This window comes from Cheilinus undulatus, linkage group 7 (genome assembly GCF_018320785.1).
Source record: "Cheilinus undulatus linkage group 7, ASM1832078v1, whole genome shotgun sequence".
NCBI classification, from domain to species: Eukaryota; Metazoa; Chordata; class Actinopteri; order Labriformes; family Labridae; genus Cheilinus; species Cheilinus undulatus.
In genome coordinates, this window is record NC_054871.1 from 38,130,657 (window position 1) to 38,151,725 (window position 21,069).

At 39.7% G+C, this 21,069-nt stretch overlaps 1 protein-coding gene across 1 annotated transcript in view; it reads left to right on the plus strand.

Annotated features, from left to right (window-relative positions):
* Nucleotides 1-21,069, plus strand: part of tgfbr3 (transforming growth factor, beta receptor III) — a 130,914-nt gene that overhangs the window by 102,094 nt on the left and 7,751 nt on the right. Inside the window, exons 12-16 of the mRNA XM_041791016.1 lie at nt 84-269; nt 4,573-4,866; nt 6,638-6,764; nt 14,069-14,119; nt 15,938-16,045. Coding sequence (XP_041646950.1) covers nt 84-269; nt 4,573-4,866; nt 6,638-6,764; nt 14,069-14,119; nt 15,938-16,045 — 766 coding nt within the window. The remainder of the gene's footprint in view (nt 1-83; nt 270-4,572; nt 4,867-6,637; nt 6,765-14,068; nt 14,120-15,937; nt 16,046-21,069) is intronic.

The window sequence follows — 21,069 nt, forward strand, 5'->3', positions numbered from 1 at the left end:
CTTTCTGTGGTCAAGCACCAGCACACAGTCATGGAGCAGTGGGATGATATTTGTGTTGGCTTTGTCTTCTTTTCTCCTCCCAGTTCAACTGCACATACCCAAAGAGCCAGGAATCCTCAGAAATGCTTCACAGGATTGTACCGGGACCAGCGAAGCAACCGGTCAACAACATGACTTTTAACATGGAGCTGTTCAACACGCTGCCGTTCAACAACCCTTCACGTCAGGCCTTCTACACTGTTGCACAAAATCAGCAAGTCTTTGTGGAGGTAGGCTTTGCATCCACAACCCACTGTCCTTTTCAAAGATTTCATGCCTGCAGCTAAAACCTGTACTACTGTAAACCATCATGCAACTGAAGTTTTACCCCAAACTAAAGCTTTAAAAAGAGATTGAAAGAATTTACAAGGCTACCTAAATGAAATGGCAAGATTATTAATCGTTTGTTGAAATGAGGAAAATTATATATAGAGACAAAAGGTATTATTTAAATATTTTTCATCATGATGTACAAGAAATTTTAAGGAATTTTGCAAGGTGGGGCCCAACCAGAGGCCAATGATGAAGGGGGACCCAAGCAGAATTTGTGTGCAAGTATAAAACACATAGACTGACTAGTTTGTTCTTACAAATCTAAAGGGGTGGAAGAAACTCAGACCTGATGTTCATTTAGTGTTTGAGACCTGCTGTACTTAGAATGTCTCAAAAGTCTACCGGTAGATCCCAATCTACAGGGCCTAAGCTGTCATTCTCTCTGGTTCAGCACACACAACCATAATCATGGGGAAGACTTCTGACTTGACAAATGTCCAAAAGACAATCCTTGACGCCCTTCACAGGGAAGGCAAGCCTATATATTTCCGTTTCATTTTGAAAAAGTTTTCCATAAACACAGGATCATTTCAGGAAATATCAGCGTAAGCACAGAACCACTGAAAACGCTGTAGTATATATGCGAAACCTGTAAGTGGTGCTGTAACGCTGCCACAGAAATGCACCAAAAGAGAAAAGAAGATTACGGAAAACTGCCCAAAACTTTCTCCTGTTGCCCTTCTGGTTGTTTTCTGAGAACATCTGTTGTATGCTGTTCTCCATGACCATTTGTTGTTCACAGGAGCATCATATTTTGCTGGAAAAGCCATAATCAGCTCAGTAGCTTCTGCAGCACAAACACAACCTTGTAATCTGCCATTGTTTTAATTTATTGGCTGGACCCATGCATCCAGCTTAAGTGGGCTATGCTATGTATGATGTAACCATTTCAAGAAAGATGCGGTTGGCTGTCCACACAGAGATGAAAGTAAGCGTTTACAGATTGGTTCACTCTGGGATCCGGTTTCAAAATGTAATGTTTACAGCCTCCCAAAACACCATTTCTGTGTGGATGAAACACTTAAATGGCAAAAACGTTTGTGTATACTCCTGAATTCATTTCTGTGTGGTCGGGGCCTTAGGTGAGCTTCGCAAGAAGTGGACTGAGGCTGGAGTCAGAAGATGAGGATCCATCACACACAGACAGGTCCAGGAAATGGGCTGCATGTGTTGTGTTCCTAGTGACGAGCCAATCCTGAACCAGAGAAGTCATAAGCGTCTCACCTAGGCTAAGGAGAAAAAGAACTTGTCTGTCTTGGTCTCAGTGGTTCAAAGTTGTTTTCAGATGAAAGTGAATTTTGAGTTTAATTTGGAAATCAAGGTCCTAGTGTCTGGAGGAAGATGTAAGAGGCACAGAATCTACAGAGCTTGAAGCCCAGTAGTTTTAGTTTTTACAGTCAGTGATGGTTTGTTGTGCTATGTCATCTGCTGCTTTTGGTCCACTGTACTTTATCAGGTTAGGAGTGAATGCCGTCAGCCATCCACAAGGAGATTTTCCATTTTCTTAGAAGCCAAGAAAAAAAAAATGTTTGCGAGCCACTGATCCAGACTGCTTAAAAAAACACAATTTGGTTTTTATTTTTTTACATTTTTTGACAGAAACCTTATTGTTCCTAGGATTTTTAAAGGTACAGTAGATGATAATTTGATCTGCTTTTTGTGGCAATTGAAGTTTTTTCAAACTTTCTAAAGACACAAAGATTTTGTCGCTTACACACAAAGACAAAAAAAAAAAATACTAAAAACAATCAAATCTTTATCAAAACTGTGCTTTGTATACTGTCTGTCTGGGACTTAAGCTCTTCCCACTTTGATCTCTTTGTTTGATATCAACAGTGTCAATTTGTATTTTGTCTAGTTGGAGCTATAAAAGGTTAACACTCACTTTCACCCCTCTCATCTTCATTGTATCTCCTCTCTACGTGTCTCTGTACCCTGTCTGTCTGGCTCAAAATCCTGTCTGTCTCTGTTTCGCAACAGTAATTATGGAGGTCATGTAAGAGATGGCAAAGACCCATACTTTGAGGTCCTTTGAAGAGTTGATTTATGATGATATCAGCGGGAGATGCTGCACTGACAGTGTGGACGCAGAGCCAGCTGGTTACAAAGAGATGTCTGTGTATGTGTGTGTATTCAAGACCTCTCCAATGAGGAAACCATCACCGACAATCAGGGAAAATAAAAGGAAGAGGCAGAATAATAACTCAAGGGATGGTATCCTAGCTGGAAAGATATTACCACCATCGTCCTAGCTGTGACTGAAAAACTACTCAGAAATATTTGTTGTCGTGGTAGCTAATGTGTTTGCAAATAGTTGTTACAAATCCAATAGGCAGAATAACATGAGCATTCATTTTTTAGTCATTTATGTGTCTGCCTGATGAGTAAAACTGCTCTACTCTGGTTTAAACATTACTCCTGCAAAAATTCCAAGCATTTTATCTTCCTGATGCTCTACTTTGTTGACCTGCTAGTCAATGACTATGAAAAATGGTTTGGAAAAAGATAACATGGCATTAAAGCTGTAACCAAACACCACCACTAATGACAAAAAGTGCCAAGAGATGCTTTAGAGTTTTAAAAATGGATCTTTAATCGAATACGGTTACCAAGCAGTGTCCATTTTGGTTGCTTATGTTAATGAGAACTTGTAGAAAAACAGAAGTTTAGTCAGTAGTTCAAAAAGAAGTCACGCTATCAGCATTCTTGTGATCAATATATATTGCACTCAAAAAGTATTCAAACCCCCTTCACTTTCTTTCAATGTTGTTATGTTGCAGCCTGATGCTACAATAGTTGAAATCATTATCTTTTTCTCTCAGTAATCTACACTTAGTTCCCTTTAATGACAAAGTGAAACAGAAATTTAGAAATATTTGAAAATTTGTTTTAAAAGACCTCAAATATTATTGACAGAAGTATTCAGTCCCTTTATTCAGTACTTAGTTGAAGCACCTTTGGCAGCAATTACAGCCTCGTCTTTTTGAATATAAAACAACAAGGATTTGCACACCTTGATTGGGGGATTTGCTGTCAATCTTCTGTGCGAATCCGATCAAGCTCATTCAGGTTGGATGGGGACTGCTGGTGGACAGTCCTTCTCAGGTCTCTCCAGAGATGTTCGATAGGGTTCAAGTCAGAGCTCCCGTGCTGCTCTAGGACATTCACAGAGTTTCCCTAAGCCACTCCTGTGTTGTCATGGCTGTGAGTTTAGAGTCATGGTCATGATGGAAGGTGAACCTCTGGCCCAATCTGAAGTCACGAACACTGTGGAACAAGTTTTCATTGAGGATTTCTCTGTGCTTCACTCCATTCAGCTGTCCCTCAACCCTGACCAGTCTACTGGTCCCTTCTGCTGAAAAACACCCCCACAGCATGGTGCTGCCACCATGCTTCACTGTTGGGATGGTATTGGGCAGGTGATGAGCAGGGCCTGGTTTCCTCCTGACATAATGTTTATAATTGAGGCAAAACAGTTCAGTCTTGGTTTCAACAGAGAGTCCTTCAGATGCTTTTTCACAAACTCCTAGCTGGCTGTGTGTGTTTTACACTGAGGAGAGGCTTCCATCTAGCCAGTCTGCCATAGAGCCCAGATTGTAGGAGAGCTGCCGTGATGGTTGCCCTTCTGGAACTTTCCCCATCTCCTAACAGCATCTCTGGAGCTTAGTCATGGTGACCATTGGGGTCTAGGTCACCTCTCTTACTAGGTCCCTTTTCCCCTGATTGCTCCGTTTTGCCAGGCAACCAGCTCTTGGAAGAGTCCTGGTTCATCTTCCATTTGGGAATTATGGAGGCCACTGTGTTTTGGGAACCTTCATTATGTCCAGTCAATTTATTTTACCACAGGTGGGCTCTAACCGAGGTGAAGAAACATCTCAGCAACAGTCAAGAGAAATTAGAGGAACCTGAGCTAAATTTTTTAAGTGATGATTTGATGGTTTGATAATTTATATGACTGTAGCATCAGGCTGCAGCAAAACAAAACTGTAAAAGTGAAATAGGTCTGAATACTTTCTAAATGCTATGTAAAAATGTCACTCATATGTTAATTTTCCCTGGAAAGGTCATTGGTAAAATATGGTTAGTTGGCTCATTAGCTTGCAGTGATAAATCTGAGTTTGACGGACGTGCTCACTGTGAGGCGTCTTCTCTCTATTTTCAGAATAAATGTTTTTTTTCCTCTCTCTCTCTACTCTTCAGGTCACCTCAACCGCATCAGATCCGGAGCTGGGGTTCACCATCGTATCGTGCTTTGTTTCTTCTGACTCCAACCCCAGTGTTGCCTCAGACTACACTCTCATCCAGACGGTCTGCCCTACAGACGACTCTGTCCAATACTATCCTCAGAGGGATTTCCCTGTCCTTCACACACCGATGGAGAAGAAAAGTTTCAGCTTCAACTTCAACTCTAATTTTAATATGTCCCTCCTTTTCCTGCACTGTGAGATGAGTCTGTGCTCCAAGATACCACAGAGTAACCAAAGATTACCACCGGTATGCAGCAAAATCCTCTCTAGTTTACTTCTTTTTGCATGATTATTACTAACTGTGCTAGCATTTATGGATTTTTTTCATTACTTTTAGGGTGTTGTTTTGGGAAGAGTTTGATTTAGCATAGCAGTGCATCATTTTTACTCTGTCTGATCTGAACCATGCAGCATCAGGTCTGCAGGAAACAAGAACTGATGGAGAGGTTGCCAAGTATCCAGCTGCAGAACAAAATAAGCAACTATTTTCGCCATCATTTTCATTTTTCTCTTATTCAACTCATGCAGTATTTTGCAATAACCTCCTCTATTTTCTGACCTTTGCACATGCAAAAAAGTAGTGAAAAAACACTGGCCTGAGGCTGACGTGTGACAGTGAAGCTAGTTGTTTTATTGTGATTGCAATCAGTGTCAGGTTAAGGCACACAAGTTTGTCGTTTGTTTGATTTCAGTGTTTATGCTATCTGTCAGATATGACAGAAGGCATTTCCTGAAGGTGGAAAAAAGATGACTGTTTGGTTTTCGCTTGAACAGTCCCTCTTTTTCTGTTATAATAAACAAGAGCGGTAAAGACTAGGGCTGAAAGATTCTGAAGATTCGGCTATCTGGTTCAGTTACCAATCATCACATCAAGTAAAAATGGGGTCTGATACATGGAAGAGAGACACAGAATCCAAGGTGTTTAAAGTCCAGTGTTTTTGGTTTTGACTGTCAGTTATGGTTTTTGGGTGCCATGTCAACTGCTGCTGTTTGTCCACTGTGCTTTAAGTCAAGAGTTAATGCTGTCAGCCATCCACCTGGAGATTTAAGAGCACTTGATGCATCTATATGCTGAGAGGCTTTGTATAAATACTGATTTCCTTTTCCAGCAGTACTTGGCACCTGCCTACAGTAAAGCCAAAGCTACCAGCAACTGGTTTGCTGACCCTGGTGTTACTCTGTTTGACTGGTCTGACCTGAACCCCTTTGAGAATTTCTGGGGAAATATAGGAAGATGAGAGACACCAGACAACAATACAGACGAGCTGAAGGCTGCTATCAGAGGAACCTGGGAGGAACCATACTACGTCAGATGCAGTAACTCAAAACAATTACTGAGAGCATAAGTTAGCATAATTTTCCAGAAGTTCAACATTTTTGTATATTAAACCTTTTTGACTGATGTTTTGTGATATTCTAACACTTTGAAATAGTGGATTTTTGATTTTTTTGAGCTGTAAGCTGTAATATTTCACTCTGTATCAGATGAATCTAAAATATAAGGAAGTTTTACTTCTTGCATTAAATCACAGGAGAGAAATAAACTTTTTCATTCTAATTTTTGAGATGCACCTGTAACCCTTTGATCAGTTAAAATGTAACACAAGGTTGATCGCCTGGTTTTAACGTTATGAAGTGGCTAACTGAGGTGTTGTTGCTCATTTTGAATGCTGGCACAGTGACCGCAAACTTATGAGACTATGATGTTGATGCTTTATCTGTTATAGGGATATTGTTAACATCGTAGCCCTAAAATAAAGGAAGGAAAAATTACAGTAAATTTCCAAGGAGTCAGATCTACCTAAATCCCATCAGTATGACTTAGCTCTCACCTAATCATTCCGCGTTTTAATGAATCCTCACTGAACCAGATTGCAATATTTATACCAAGCTTTGGATTTGATTTTTTATTGAACGTTGGATTCTCATTCTTGATAAAGAGTTAAATAGAGTAATATTTGTCAGTGTTGTCTTACGGTTGCTTGATTCTTAACATTTCTCAAATTTTATCCACACAGTGTTTACAACCTGGTGAGACCTGCGATTCCTTAGGTGTGGATAGTATCGTATCGATGATGATGAACAAGAAGACACTGACCAAGCCACTGGTTGTCGTGGATGAAACAAGCCAATCAGACATAACAGGTGAGCAAAGATGACACATTCTTCAGTTATATCTCTCATGATTAGACTCAGAAGGGTCTCAAATCTCTCGTCACTGTTGCCTGTATTTTTGTTTAATCAGCGCTACAAATGATGAGTTAAGCTCTGTTTTCCGTTGTTTTGAAACCAAAGTGTGATAAGGAAAGTAGTGAAGAGAGAGGCCAGTGTGAGGGACACCGAGCTCGGTCAGAGAACACTCGGTCCAGCACTTGGAGATTAAACCAAAACCACAAAACGCTGCACATCATTTCCCCACATCTGTTCTTTATTAACTCTGGTGTGAGTGTTGTATGTTTGTGTACGCAGGTGTGTACGTATGTGCGTTTGTGCCTGTTTACATTAATGACAGTACACAAGCGTGTGTTTTAGGGTGTGTATACATACTAGCATGTGGTCGACAGCAGTGTATGGGAGTGTACCAACGCTGAGGCCCAGTTCGGCTGCTCTGGACCGCTCCATGCTGTGAAGTGGAAAAAAAGGAGTCATACAGAACCGAGCTCCAGTTGTTTTCACTTAGGACCTTCACTGTGGCCTCAGCTTTCCACTGGGGGGGGTGGGGGGTTGAGGGGAGTGGTGGTCCAGCCAGGGCCTGAAGGCTTGATCAAGACTTGTATAGGCTTCATTCACTCACAGTCAAAGGGCTGTGAGAGCGATCACAGGGAGGGAGCAGATTTGAGGGGGGGCTGAGGTCACATCTTACTAATTATGGTTTAAACCAAGATGGAGTGATATCATGAGTGCCTGATATCTGGTTGACAGCCAGAGCTTTTCAAATCAGCATCCCCTCTGAGCAATGACATCAACAAGAGACCTGTGGTCAGTTTGAGTCAACCATTCTGACTCATGGGTTTAATAGAAACACGTCATTTCACACAGCGTGAGATAGAAGCTGAATGATGTATCTGAGAGGCCCATATCAGCAAAATCAACCTAGTTGTGTATAAATTTTACTTTAATATTCACTGGCTGTTAAATGACTACAAATCACAGTTAAGAAATGACAATTTATGGTTTGCTGTAATTTAAAACACTTTCACAAATATTGTTCCATAGAGGTCGGAGCCCCCCAGGAATTTTGACATAGGGGAGCTAAGGGAATCTTGATTTTCTCTCAGTTATATCAAACTTGTACAAAAATATTAACAGGAACCATATTGAGCTGAACACCTGCCGTGCAAGGAGCCAGAAGCTTATGTTGTGTCTGAATTTAAGAAGTGATGTTTTTGGGTTGACTGTTTGAGTTCTACTGTTTGTGTCATGGATACACAACATGAGATATCAGTTGTATCCCAAATAACTGATTGTTGATTAATGGCGTTCAAAAAAATTGAAGTCAGACTCCCCTTGAGTAAGTTCTCTCAGCTGTGTGTTCACTAGTAGTGCTGAAATAATGCCTTCCATAAAGCATTGTGATGCAGAGGTGGATGATTCTGCATCAACTGCATCAAGCATAAACTGATGCATACCGACACTGCTTTATAATTTCTACCATAAATACTCAAAAAATAACCAGTTTACCCTTCAGATGGGGCTGATTTCAGGGCATTTCAACGGTAGTCACACTATTAGTCACACCAGTCACATGTGATGCTACTAAACCAGTTAGCTCTTTTGTTAATATTAGGTTGGCATAAGAACACAGAAATGCTCAGAGGTCTGCAGAGGGCTGCTTCTAGAAACAGAAAAATGGGTGATGGATGGATGGACTCTTACATGCTCGCTGTCCCCACTGACAGTTTAATACCAGCATGTTTCAAAAGGGTTGTGATATTCAAATACACTACCATTAGTCAGAAAAATTAAGATTTGCTTTTTTAAAAGATTATTTTTTAATGTGACAGGACAGCTGAAGAGAGACAGGAAATGTTGAGAGGGTGAGTCGTGAGACATGCATCAAACATCGCCAGTACTGGGACTTGATAGTGTGTCAAAGACTTCATTCACACTTATTTGGCAGTGTAAATACTCATGTGTCCTTGGCAGCATTAACGACTGTCCCATCAAATGGGAGGAGAAGACTGCCTCCAGTGGGATCTAAACTATGATGCATTAAGTCTTTTTAAGTCACTTATTTAAAGGTGAGACAGGGAAGTGAATTCTGATGCATTTGGGGATGCATTTTCAATGCATAGTGTAGATGCCTGTGTGTACTTGCTTTAAGCTTGTGATCAGATCATACAGGATGGATGTGAATGCAAGGAGGAAATAACCTTCAAATTAAGTTTTCTAAATGACAGAGGAGGTGTGGCCAAAGGAAAATCTTGTAAGTCTGGTGCTAAAGCGCAACATTTACTAATATCTCCTCCAACAATCACATAACAAACCTTCAACATTAAAGTTTGTGAAGCTTGATGTTACCCCTTGATATTATACTGCAGTTATGAACCCAGGAGGCGGGGATTTTGCCATCTTGCTTTTTTTGCCACCAAAGATGAAGATATGTGAACGAGGATTGCCCTGTAGTCTGCTCACAATGGGGGCTATTTTCCCATCACAGATAGCCATGGGACGAACTATACGGTGCTTTACCATCTTTATGAATATAATGTACTGTATAAAAATCATGTTGTCTTGGAGAAATCTTTTTTCTACAACCAAGATCATGAATTTTGTTGGAAATATTTTTGGTTTGCCAGTGAATCGATTTACTGTTGACTTCGATACAATTGGGTTATTTTTCAACCAATAAATTTGCCCCCAGCTAGCCGTTAGAAGGACTGAGACTGATATTTTTTGGTCGTTTATGTCTTTATTATAGTGGAAGATTGTGGAGAGATTTGGAAAAAAGGAATGAGTGAGTGTAGAATGGCATTCCCAACTGTTTGGCTCTCTGTAAGGTATAAAGAGTCTGGGCTGAACTCAAACTGCCTGCTTTAAGAGTTACAGCCTGTATGGGGCAATTGACATAACCACTAGCTATCTGATGCCCTATATGAGCCTAATTTTTAAAACTGAGGGGCTACATCCATATCTTATAAAAGGTGTTTTTTTTTAGTTTTGTATCCTTTTATTTGGATAATACTGACAAGTTTACAACAGATATGATGTGGAAAACATGCAGTGACTATAAAAAAAGAATTCAGCCTCTGTTATTGATTTTATAACTCAGTCTTGGTTAGTATAATTTGGCTTTTTTTTTGGTCAAACTAAAATTAAGAAAAACCTCTTCAGTGTCAAAGTGAAAACAGATTTCTACAAAGAAATGCAAATTAAACAAAAAGGTGATTTCATAAATATTCAGCCCCTTCAAGTCAGTACTTTGTAGATGCACCTTTGGCTGCAATCACCACACTGGGTCTGTGTGAATAGGTCTTAGTCAGCCTCAAGGATCGGGCATTTCCTGTGTAGCTTCACTGTATGCTACAGGTCAGGGGGGTTTGTTGAATTTTTGGAACTTTTTTTGTATCCACTCCGGGACTTATATTATTCAATAACCTTTCTCTCAGAGTTGCCTGGTGTGTACTTTAGTCTTAATGGTGTAATAGCAGCCATAAATACTGATGAACCAGTGACTGAACCTTCCAGACACAGGTATCTTTATACTACAATCACTTGAGACACATTCACTGCACTCAGCTGATCCTAATTTCACTAATTGTGAGACTACTCGCACCACCTCTGTTGAATTAGGTCAGCCACCTTAAAGGTGGTAAATATTAATGCAATCACCTTACATGTTCTTTTTAATTGACTATACTTTGTATACATCTGTTTTCACTTTGCCATTAAAGAGTGTTTTTTTTCCCAAAAGGCCAAATTATATTGACCAAGATTGATTTCTAAAATTAATAAAAGGGTAAAACATCCAAGACAGTGAATACTTTTCATAAGCACTGTATTTTAGACCAATGGATCATAACGGTTAATGCAGCCTACACTACTAGTATATTATGCTGATCAAAATTATCTAGCAGAATTGAAATAATTTATCATAAGTTACTTGTGCATATGAAATATTCTAAGTTTAAAACTCTAAAATGCAGAAAAAGATATGGGTTACATATATTCAGTATCAGTTACGTTTTATTGAAAATTTCTGAGCTGAATTGGGTGGATTTATTACTTTTTAATTGCACATTAGGTTTCAGTCCTGGGCAATGATTCTTATGCCGTCACTTTAAAGCACAGAGGTTTCAGTGTTAATGTTAGAGAGATTGCTCAGGATATTGGTGAACTGAGACTCTGAGATTTGCTATAATGAGGGAGTGAGTTTGCTCAGCTAGTCCAGAGAAGGAAGCACCAAGCTTTGCCCACAATTTGAGTGGGTTTGTTTTCCATGGAACGGATTAAGTAAACACAGATATGCGATAAACACAGTGGGGAAAAAAACCTTAATTTCAAAGGCCGTGTTTTATAACACAAAGGCATCTCTTATGCTGGGATGGCAAACAAAACAAGCAGCCTTTTCAATGGGCGCAGTTTTGCACTGGACAGCATCCCAAAGTGCTGAACTTGATCTACAAATCAAAGGGGGCCACTTGTGGCCAACTTGGTGCATGGAAAAACATAACAGCCTTGAAAGCCCTGCCATCAAAAGTAGATTTACTGCTTCACAACATCAGTAAATTTTATGCCTTTTTTATGGTTCTGGTAAGGTTCAGGAAAAATTGAAAAAATATTTATTGGAGAGGTTGGCAGTGTCGATGTTATCATTAAACCAGTACAGGTACTTTTACTTTAGTTTGAGTCTGCACAGGGGGGAAGAAGATACAAAACCCAAAATCAGAATGTTTTTTTTTTTTAATTTGATGGGTAAGTTATAACCTCAATCAATGAGAACAGTTGCTATGAATATTACTTGATCAACTAATTCAATATACTAAAGCCACAGAGTAAAATAATCTTTGCAATACGCTGACCGTCCTATCTCTCCAAGGAGCTCATTTCTGTGAAAAACGTTTATGATGCATTACCCTGAATATAGCTGAAAAGGTTTTTTCTTACCCATGTTGGCTGACATATTCACTGACTCGATGTGAGGCTGTAACCTTAATCATTTAAATTAAAAAGAGGCTCTAGATCAGTGGTTCCCTCTTAATTGCCCCTGATTGGGTTCAGGTGTGGCAAGCATATGTATACTTTTGAGTTGCAGTTCTCTGTGCTGACTCATTTTCTCACCATCAGAGATACTGAGAGCCTCTCTGTGGGTTTTCTAGTTTTGTGTGTGAATGTCTGCTTAAGCCCATCTAACACTTTTCCTTATGAATTGCTGAGCTTTGTGTGTACATCTAAAACTGGAAATACACCATGCAAGTTTCATCTGGTTCAGACACAAATTTAGAGTTGCATGACTTACTTGGAAGTTGTGTCGACTTTCAGTCGGATCGTGCCATGTTTGTCATGCAGTGTACAGGGAGACAGCGGCTGATCACAACCCGACTATGGCCTGACCAGTTGTTATTGACAGGTTGGATGAATTTCTGGTGTTTGGTTTTTTGGTTGTATGACTCCACACACTCCTGACAGTGAGAGCAGAACCACGAGCAGAATCCTCAACTTTGTGGTATTTTTACCTTTGAAAAGTGTCAGATAACGTCTTAAATCAGCATGACATCAGCAGGAATTATTTGGTAATGCCCCCCAAAAAACCCACAATAGAGGAAATAAACAAGCAGGAAATATGCTTACCCTTTCACCCCAAGCTGACACAGGTAGTGATGCTATATAGAGACATATAGATAGATAGAGGTATACATAGAGAGAGATGGTGAGAATGAGCATATGACTAGACTTCAATTTCAGTATGTGAGACCTTAAAAAAATAAATAAATAAATTGTCACACTCCATCCCAATGTCACTTGTACAGTGTGAGCACTCAGGTCTTGCATCGGGCCGTATAGTATGAGCACATAAATTGTTAGAGAAGACTGCCCTTTGTTCAGGTTGTACCCCATGCACTCAGGCGGCCCAGGCTCAAGTCTGGCCTGTGCCTCCTTTCCCCCATGTTCTTCCACATGCTCTCTTGCCTGTACTGAACTCTATCCATTGTTCTCTTCTATAAATAAAGGCCTAAAAAGCCCTAAAGAGATGTTTTAGAACATCTATCAAAACATTGTACTCTATAAACAGCTTTATACCATCAATGTTTAAGGCATTAAAGCCTTTTAAATGTAATTTAATTGTAGCTAAAGGCTACAAAAAAGTCAAGTTCAACTGCAGTGGGCTTTATAAGTATGAACAACTGCTGTCAAAAGTCTAAAAGAGGCCATCAGTGGTTTTCTGCACGCTGTGAGGAGAGGTCAGAGTTGAACAAAAACAAGTTCTTATGAAGGGGTCCTCTCTCATTCCACGGCCAGCAAACTTACATAAACAAATGACGTTCATAGAGATATCTGAACTGTTCCAACTCTGGCAACAGCTTAAAGCTGCAAACATAAGCCATGAGTTTAATTTCCATGGTGCTGTCTGTTTCTGTTACAAAAAGAGAGAACAAAAGTCGAGCTCTGACAGATCTCCTGCAGAGTTTTGATCTACATAAACAGCAAGATATTATCTGAAAAGTACATAGATTTTAGCTTGATAACCACGGCTGTACTTGGATGATTGTCATGTAAATCATAATGTCAACTCTGAGTCATGTTTGCTGGAAAACACTGCACATGCTCCTTAGCTGTAGAGCTCTTCCTCCTATTCTGGTGAGGCTGAAGCATTAGCGGCCACTCTCTGCATTCTTAGCATAACAAGTCACATGGGACAGATAACACTGGAGCAATAGGATGGGGGTGAAGGGTGGCAGAAAGAGAGGACGTCCTCTGGCCATCGTCTCCTCTGAAATTAAAGCCCTCTCTGATGACCTGTCATCGTGCATTATGCGAGATGAAAACTCATAGGTGTCCTGTCCAATAATAGCATCCATTGTGCCGTATTCTTGGACACATACCAGGCTCGCCTCTTGAGTTTGCCAATACACAAGCGCCTTTGTATTGTTTGTTGAGACATAATTACAGCTAAGTAACTTTTGAAAGCCTTCCAGATGGCTTGAAATAAATGGGTTAGCAGAACTGACCGGAGTCATTAGGGTTCATCCTTTAGGACACTGTCAGCGTGCAGAATAGAGGCTCTTTCAACGATTTCCTAGTCCAGGTTTTTGTATCACATTCCTCAGAGAGTTGCTTATCAACACAGAGCAATATCAGTAATCTGCTGATCCTCTGGTATGTACCTGACAGGCTGACTCACTACATGTATTGTGTAATTATTTCAATAATTAAATTTTGTTATGAATACTGTTCCTAAGTAGACAAGATAAGTAGCATGTAATAATCTTACTCCTGCTTTTTTACAGTTTTTCCAACTCCAAAAGCACCTCCAAGTCCACAGGATCCATCCAATGAAAGTAAGTTATTACAGTATATGTATTAAACTATGCATTTGTCTCAATATGTGTCTCTACATGTGAGTCTGTGTATCCAAATTCCACAAAAACAACATATTTTAAAGTTCCTGTAATGTGCAAAAAAAAACCTTGATTTTAGGTTTGTTGTATGACAGCTCATTATATCATGAACCACCAGGCCAAATTTTGTTCATTAAAAATGTTCCGAAGTTTATTAAATTAATCTTCAAAATCATGAAAAATGGGGCAGTATAATCTGCTCAAGGATAGTGTGGGCCTGTCTGTTGAATGAGCTTAAGCCCCACCCACTCACGAGAAATACAATTCTCTCAAAGAGAAAAAACTGCTTCTGATCAGAGCGCAGCTGCCTGGCACTGTGCCAGAGCAGAGAGACAGAAGTTAGGAATTAAATTGACAGGAAGTTTTAACCTGAAATTCCATCAGATGTGTGTTCAGTCCGCCTCCCTACTGTCGGGACAACAGAGCTGATAGATTTCCCTGTTAGGGAGTACTTTTGTCTCAGAGCAGTGACCTTTAAAGACTGCCTTTTAATACAGTTTTTTCCAAAAATGTCCATGGGGAATTTGAATGGCGAATTTTACTTCCTGAACCAGCGCTGCTGGAAAAGTGGGTGGGCACTGTTAGGCTCTATATAAGGCTTTAGCTCAGTGGTTTAAAAACCATATTATACAGGATGCGAGTCAGACCAAGCACAACATTTTAAATGTTCAGTCCTTTAACATGTGCCTGAAGTTGCTGCTGCAGCACATAACATTTGTGTTTATTGACATAGAACTTGAGATCATTTCCCCTCACTGATTCATCCTTAGAAAGAAGAATTAAAGTCTTTTTAAACTCACATTTAAAACTAGTAGTGCCCATTTTACAGTTTGACCTAAGAGATCTGCAGCATGGTGCCATGTCTTGACATGCAAATGTATGATAGCTTTAGATAGCAAGTCCTTTTATTAACCTTTTATTTTTTTTTCTTCCACATTAGCTGAACATCATTAACAAGAGTTCTATCATCCCCCTTACACACATTTGTTATAAACATTCACTCACTACAAAGCACTGTCTTAATGACGTTAACTAAAGCAATACATCTCTATTTTTTGAATACCCTAGGATACCATATAAGCATATTATCACCCATTCCTGTGACAGATACTCATCTCAAGCAATTATGCTTGCTCAAAATAACTAAGATGCAAAAGTTATGTTTAATGAGAAGTAAAAAACATTGATTATGAGCAGAAAATGGTGGAACAAAATGAGTTGAGTTCATGGAGCCTCCGGCTGGTTACCAGATGGACAACAATGCCAGTTCTCTGTGTATTTTATTGAACTTGCACTTCTTTTGATATCTTATCTTTACATCTTACTTGGAGTGAAGAGAGAAGGAAATGTAGCATGAATAAAACATTTCTTCTAGCTTTCTCAGGGACAGTAATGTTTTACTTGTTGTTTTGGGTGGATAATGATAATTTAGTAACATCAAAAGTATCAAAAGATATTTAAATTGAAGGAATAAACAACATGTGAGAACTGTTAGTATGCCTGTTGACATTGAATAAAATGAATAAATAAGATTATTCATTGTTATTAGATGTAAAATAAGAAAACAGAAAAAGTTATAGTTTAATTTTTGATATGGTTATATACTAAGTTTGGAAACCCCTCTCACATCTAACATTGTTCTTTTTCATTTAATATTGAACATGTGGTTGCTCAGTAAAACATGACTTTGAGAGGCATAAATATTATCATGTTGCCATGCCAACATGTTTGAAACATGTGCGCTGCTCTTTTTTCCAGGCCCACTGTACATTCTGGACACTCCGACGGTGGTGGGGATTGCTTTTGCAGCCTTTGTGATTGGGGCTCTGTTGACCGGAGCCCTCTGGTTTATCTACTCACACACAGGTAGGTTCTTTACCTGCTGCTTCACGGCCCCGGCTCACCTTTCTTCTACATTAATGAAAAGATAAGATGCAAAGGAATGTCCGAGTGTCCCTGTGCCAAAAATGTGCTGCTGAGATTGCCAAACATCCTGCTGCTGACAGAGGCCAGTTCACAATAACATATTGACTCCTCTACTGTAAATATATCCTGTTGGTCAGCAGCAAGGGCTCTTCTCTTTCCTGCCTTTGAATGTGTTTTTTGGGGCCGCTGGGTGGTCAACGAATATTCTCAGTACAATGGCTGGAGACGAGTTGGAAATTCCCCTTGTTGGGTTTAGTGGCCCTCACAGGAAAAGACTCACAATCTGTCCATTAGATGCCAAGACCTTCCCCATCATCCCCAGCCTGCCGACCCAGCCAACCCCTCATAGGAAGTGTGGTCCCAGCAGCCCTCTGGGTTCACCGTTGCATAGAGCTGCCCTGTTCTCGTTGACCTGACTCCTTGACTGGTGATCCACCGTGCCGTTGACCTATCGCCTCACAGCTGATGTGTTCTCCATGGACGCCTTTCATAAGCAGGGTCAGAGGGTTTGAGCTTAGGAGTCTTTCAGAAAACACAACAATGAGAGTGTTTAAGTTAATGCCAAGTTCACAGTTTTGAAGAAGCTCATATTTGGATTAGGACTGGGCGATATGGGCCAGAAGCCATGTCTTGATATTGCATTTTTTTCTGATGAATTACATGCATGTTTGTGCAGACAGCTTAAACCAAATGTCACTTGCCCATCGGGATATCAAACATCTCACTTTCTAATGATCTGTTATTTCCTTTACAGTCCATAACAAGCTCTTTTATCTGTGGTTAAGTTAATGTCATAATCTTTGCTCTCTCAGAGTTTCTTATTTTTTTTAAAAACAGGAAGTCAGTTACCATTAGTTTAATCAGTCCAAAAATCCAAAATGAAATGAAACCTTGCTGGATATGCCACTGTCAACTGCAAATGATATTATTAGAAAGCGGAAGCATTTAGGAACAACAGCAGCTAAGCCATGAAGTAGAAGGCCATAAAAAAAAATTCTGGTGGGAGCTTCATAAATGGGTTTCTAAGAATCTGCATGCAAACCTCACCTTGCCAAGTCCAGTGCCAAGCGTCAAACAGAGTGGTGTAAAGCTGACCGACACTGAACTGTGGAGCAGTGGAAACGTGTTCTGCGGAGTGATGGATCATGCCTCTCTGTTTGGCAGTCAGATGGGCGAGTCTGGGTTTGGCGGATGCCAGGAGATTGTTCCTGCCTGACTGCATTATGCCAACTGTGAAGTTTGGTTGAGGAGGGATAATGGTATGAGGCTCTCTTCAGGGTTTGGGCTAGGTCCTTTATCTCTAGTGAAGTCAATCTTAATGCTTCAGCATACCAAGACATTTCAGACAATACTATGCTTCCAACTTGGTGGCAGCGGTTTGGGGAAGACCCTTTTTTATTCCAACATGGCTGCACAAAGCAAAGACTATAAAGACATGGTTGATGATTTCCATGGTTTGACTGGCCCACACAGAGCCGTGACCTAAACCCCAACGAGCACCTTTGAAATGAACTGGAACAGAGATTGCGAGCCAGGCCTTCTCATCCAACATCAGTTCCTGACCTCAAAAATGCTCCACATAATGAATGGGCAAAATTCCTACTAAACACTCCAAGATCTTGTGAAAATCCCTCCAAGAAGAGTGGAGGATGTTATAGCTACAAAACTATGTAAAACCAATTCTATATTAAAGTACATGAATTTGAACAAGAAGTCATTACAGTCCATATCAGTGTAATGGTCAGGCAGCCGAATACTATTGTTCATTCAGATTATCTTAATAACTTTGCCCAACTTCAGCTGGGATTGTGTTAAGTGCTTGAGATAGTAATCATCCTCCCTGACGGATGATGGTGCATCTTTATAAATGAAGATGACACTTGTCAAACGCTTACTTAAAGCCATATTCACTGATGGAAAGTGTCATTTATGGCCATTTACTGAACAAACTCTCAAGTAGCAGAAAAGATCAGCTGTCAGATTTAAGTACCCGTATCTTTATCACAATATTGACATTGGCTTTGCCTTCTAAAGTCACTGTATTCAAGCTTTATGGGCTTTGTGGCGTGACCAAGATACACATGAGTTGTAGTTGGCTTTTCAAAGTAATGAGGGCAAAAGTGAGCAAAAAAACAGGTGTAGAGTAATTGTTGTTGAAAGACTTTAAAGATGTTGAGATGAAGAGCCTCAGGCTTGTTGATGTTACTAAAACTGGGATTTGTTTTGAAGCTATCTCGGCTGGAATGACCTTACATGGTAACATTTGCTGTTCCACGTAAACCCCAAGAATGGAGATCCCCCAACACAACAACTAAAGATATCCCATCAGAGAATATTTTAAACCAGCATAGAGTGATGAAACATGAAAACAGATCAGATCAATCCCCCAAGGGTCTGAGGACAATGTTCCTGCTCTCTTGAGGAACATTCTCTCCTTTTTTCAGAGTCCCATACACTCACTGGCATTAAATTTGAGGTTTTGTATCCATTGCGGTTTGATTCCCTAAAAGGCAATTACAAGAATCAGTGCTTCAAAAACAACCCAGGATATATCCTTTGACATTTTGCTCATTATCTTGGCACACATAATAGGATTTCTCTCTGCCAGGGCTGCAGTCAGGACTGCCAACAGATCTGTTCTCCACCTCGGCTCAACTGGTGAAATAACATACGAACAAAAAATCAAAACCAATTGTGAAAACAGGCTGAATCACTTACATGAAGAGAAATTTCACACATTATCTGCTCTGAAATACAAACATATGCACCGAGATTAGAAAGTAATGGTGATCACACGCTCCACAACTGTAAGATATGCTTTCTTGGTACAGAAAACTATAAACCAGATTCATTTTTGGCTCTGTTCATGGCAGGGTTTTTTGTAAGTTGGTCAGTCTGCCATTTGGGGTCGAACCAAAAAATTTGAACAACTTTGGATGGACTGACATGAAGTTTTATTCATTGATAATAAAAAGAAGCTTGGTATTAATGGCGGATGGCCAGCTAACATTTCCTTTAGTGCCATCATGAGGTTGAAATTTATAGGGTAAAAATATTTGAAAATAATGTACAGGTGCCAATTGTACTTGTTTGGTTATATTTTCCTCCAAATCATGACCAAACACATTCAAATGGTACAATGTACCTATCTTTATCTTCATAGCAACAGGGAGAAAGATAGCATGACATTATCAGTATGATACTGATTTCAGAAGATACAGTGCCTATAAAAAGTATTCACCCCCCTTGGATGTTTAACCATTTTATTGATTTTATAAATCAATAATGATCAATATAACTTGGCTTTTTGACAAAAAATAATTAAAACAATCTTCAATATCAAAGTAAAAACAAATTTATACAAAGTAATGTCAGTTCAATGAAAAAATCCAATGTAAAATAAGTGACTGGATAAATATTCACACCCATTAAAGTTACTGACCTAATGCAACAGAGGTCCAGCCAATTGGTGCTAGTAGTTTAACAGTTAGTGAGGGCCAGTCACAGGTTTATCTGTATTCCTGGCTAATATTACACCATGAAGACAAAATGACACTCTAAGCAACTAAGGTGAAGGTTATTGAAAGTATAAGTCAGAGGATGGATACAAAAAAAATCCCAAGGCACTGAACATCCCCTGGAGTTCAGGTAAATCCATCATCAAGAAATGAGAGGAATATGGCACATGTGTAAATCTGCCTAGATCAGGCTGTCCTCACAAACTGAGTGACCATGCAAGGAGGAGACTAGTGAGAGAGACCACCAAGACACCTATGACTACTCTGAAGGAGTAACAAGCTTCAGCAGCTGAGATGGGAGAGACTCTGCATACAAGAACTGTTGCTCGGGTTGTTCACCAATCAAAGCGTTATGGGAGAGTGGAAAAGAGAAAGCCACTGCTGAAGAAAGCACACGTTAAATCTTAAGCTTTTTGGCCATTAAACAAGACACTATGTACGGTGGACACCAAACATTGCACATCACCACAAACACTCCATCTCCACTGTGAAGCTCAGTGGTGGCAGCATCACACTGTGGGGATGCTAAAATGAATGCAGCAAAATATAGGAATATCCTGGAGGACAATATCATTCAGTCCAAAGAAGAAGTATTGCTTGGGAGAAGATTTGTTTTCCATTAAGACAATGACCTGAATCATACAGCGAAAGCTGCACAGAAATGGTTTTAAGACAACAAGGGGAATGTTCTGGAGTGGCCAAGTCAAAGCCCAGACCTCAGTCCAATAGAGAATTTGTGGCTGGACTTGAAAATGGTTGTTCATGCCTAATTCCCTGTGCAGTCTGACAGAGCTTAAGCAGTTTTGTAAAGATGAATGGGGTAAAATAGCAGTGTCCAGATGTGCAAGCCTGACTGAGACCTGTCCAGACAGACTCAGAGCTGTGATTGCAGCCAAAGGTGCATCTACTAAATACCGACTTGAAAGGATGAATATTAATGCAGTCACTTATTTGACATTACGTTTTTTTGTTTACTGTTTTCAATTTGACAGTAAAGAGGTGTTTTTATAGCTTTAAAAAAATAGTCAAATTATATTGACCAGGATTGATATATGAAATAAACAAATGGGTAAAACATTCAAGGGGTTGAATCAGTTTTATAGGCTCTGTATATGAAGTAGGTCATAGGTCTTTGAAGTATTGAGCTTAGTTGTCCCACTTGGCAGATCTTCTTCCTATAGGGGATTTTCTTGTATATGAAGGGGAGTTAGCCTTGTAATTGGTTTAAAAGATTGCTGACATTGAGGTTAGTATAAGATAACATAGTGTCTTTGTGTTTGATCCCACGGTTCGGCTTCTGCTATTGTATGTCTCTGACCTTTGAAAAAAGGGACAACTACTGGGTTAATTTATTAATTGAGTTTGTTTCGTGTTATATTGCCTTTTCACACTGCCGACTTGAGGTTTGGTTTTAATAATGTTTCTCATTTATCAACAATGTTTATA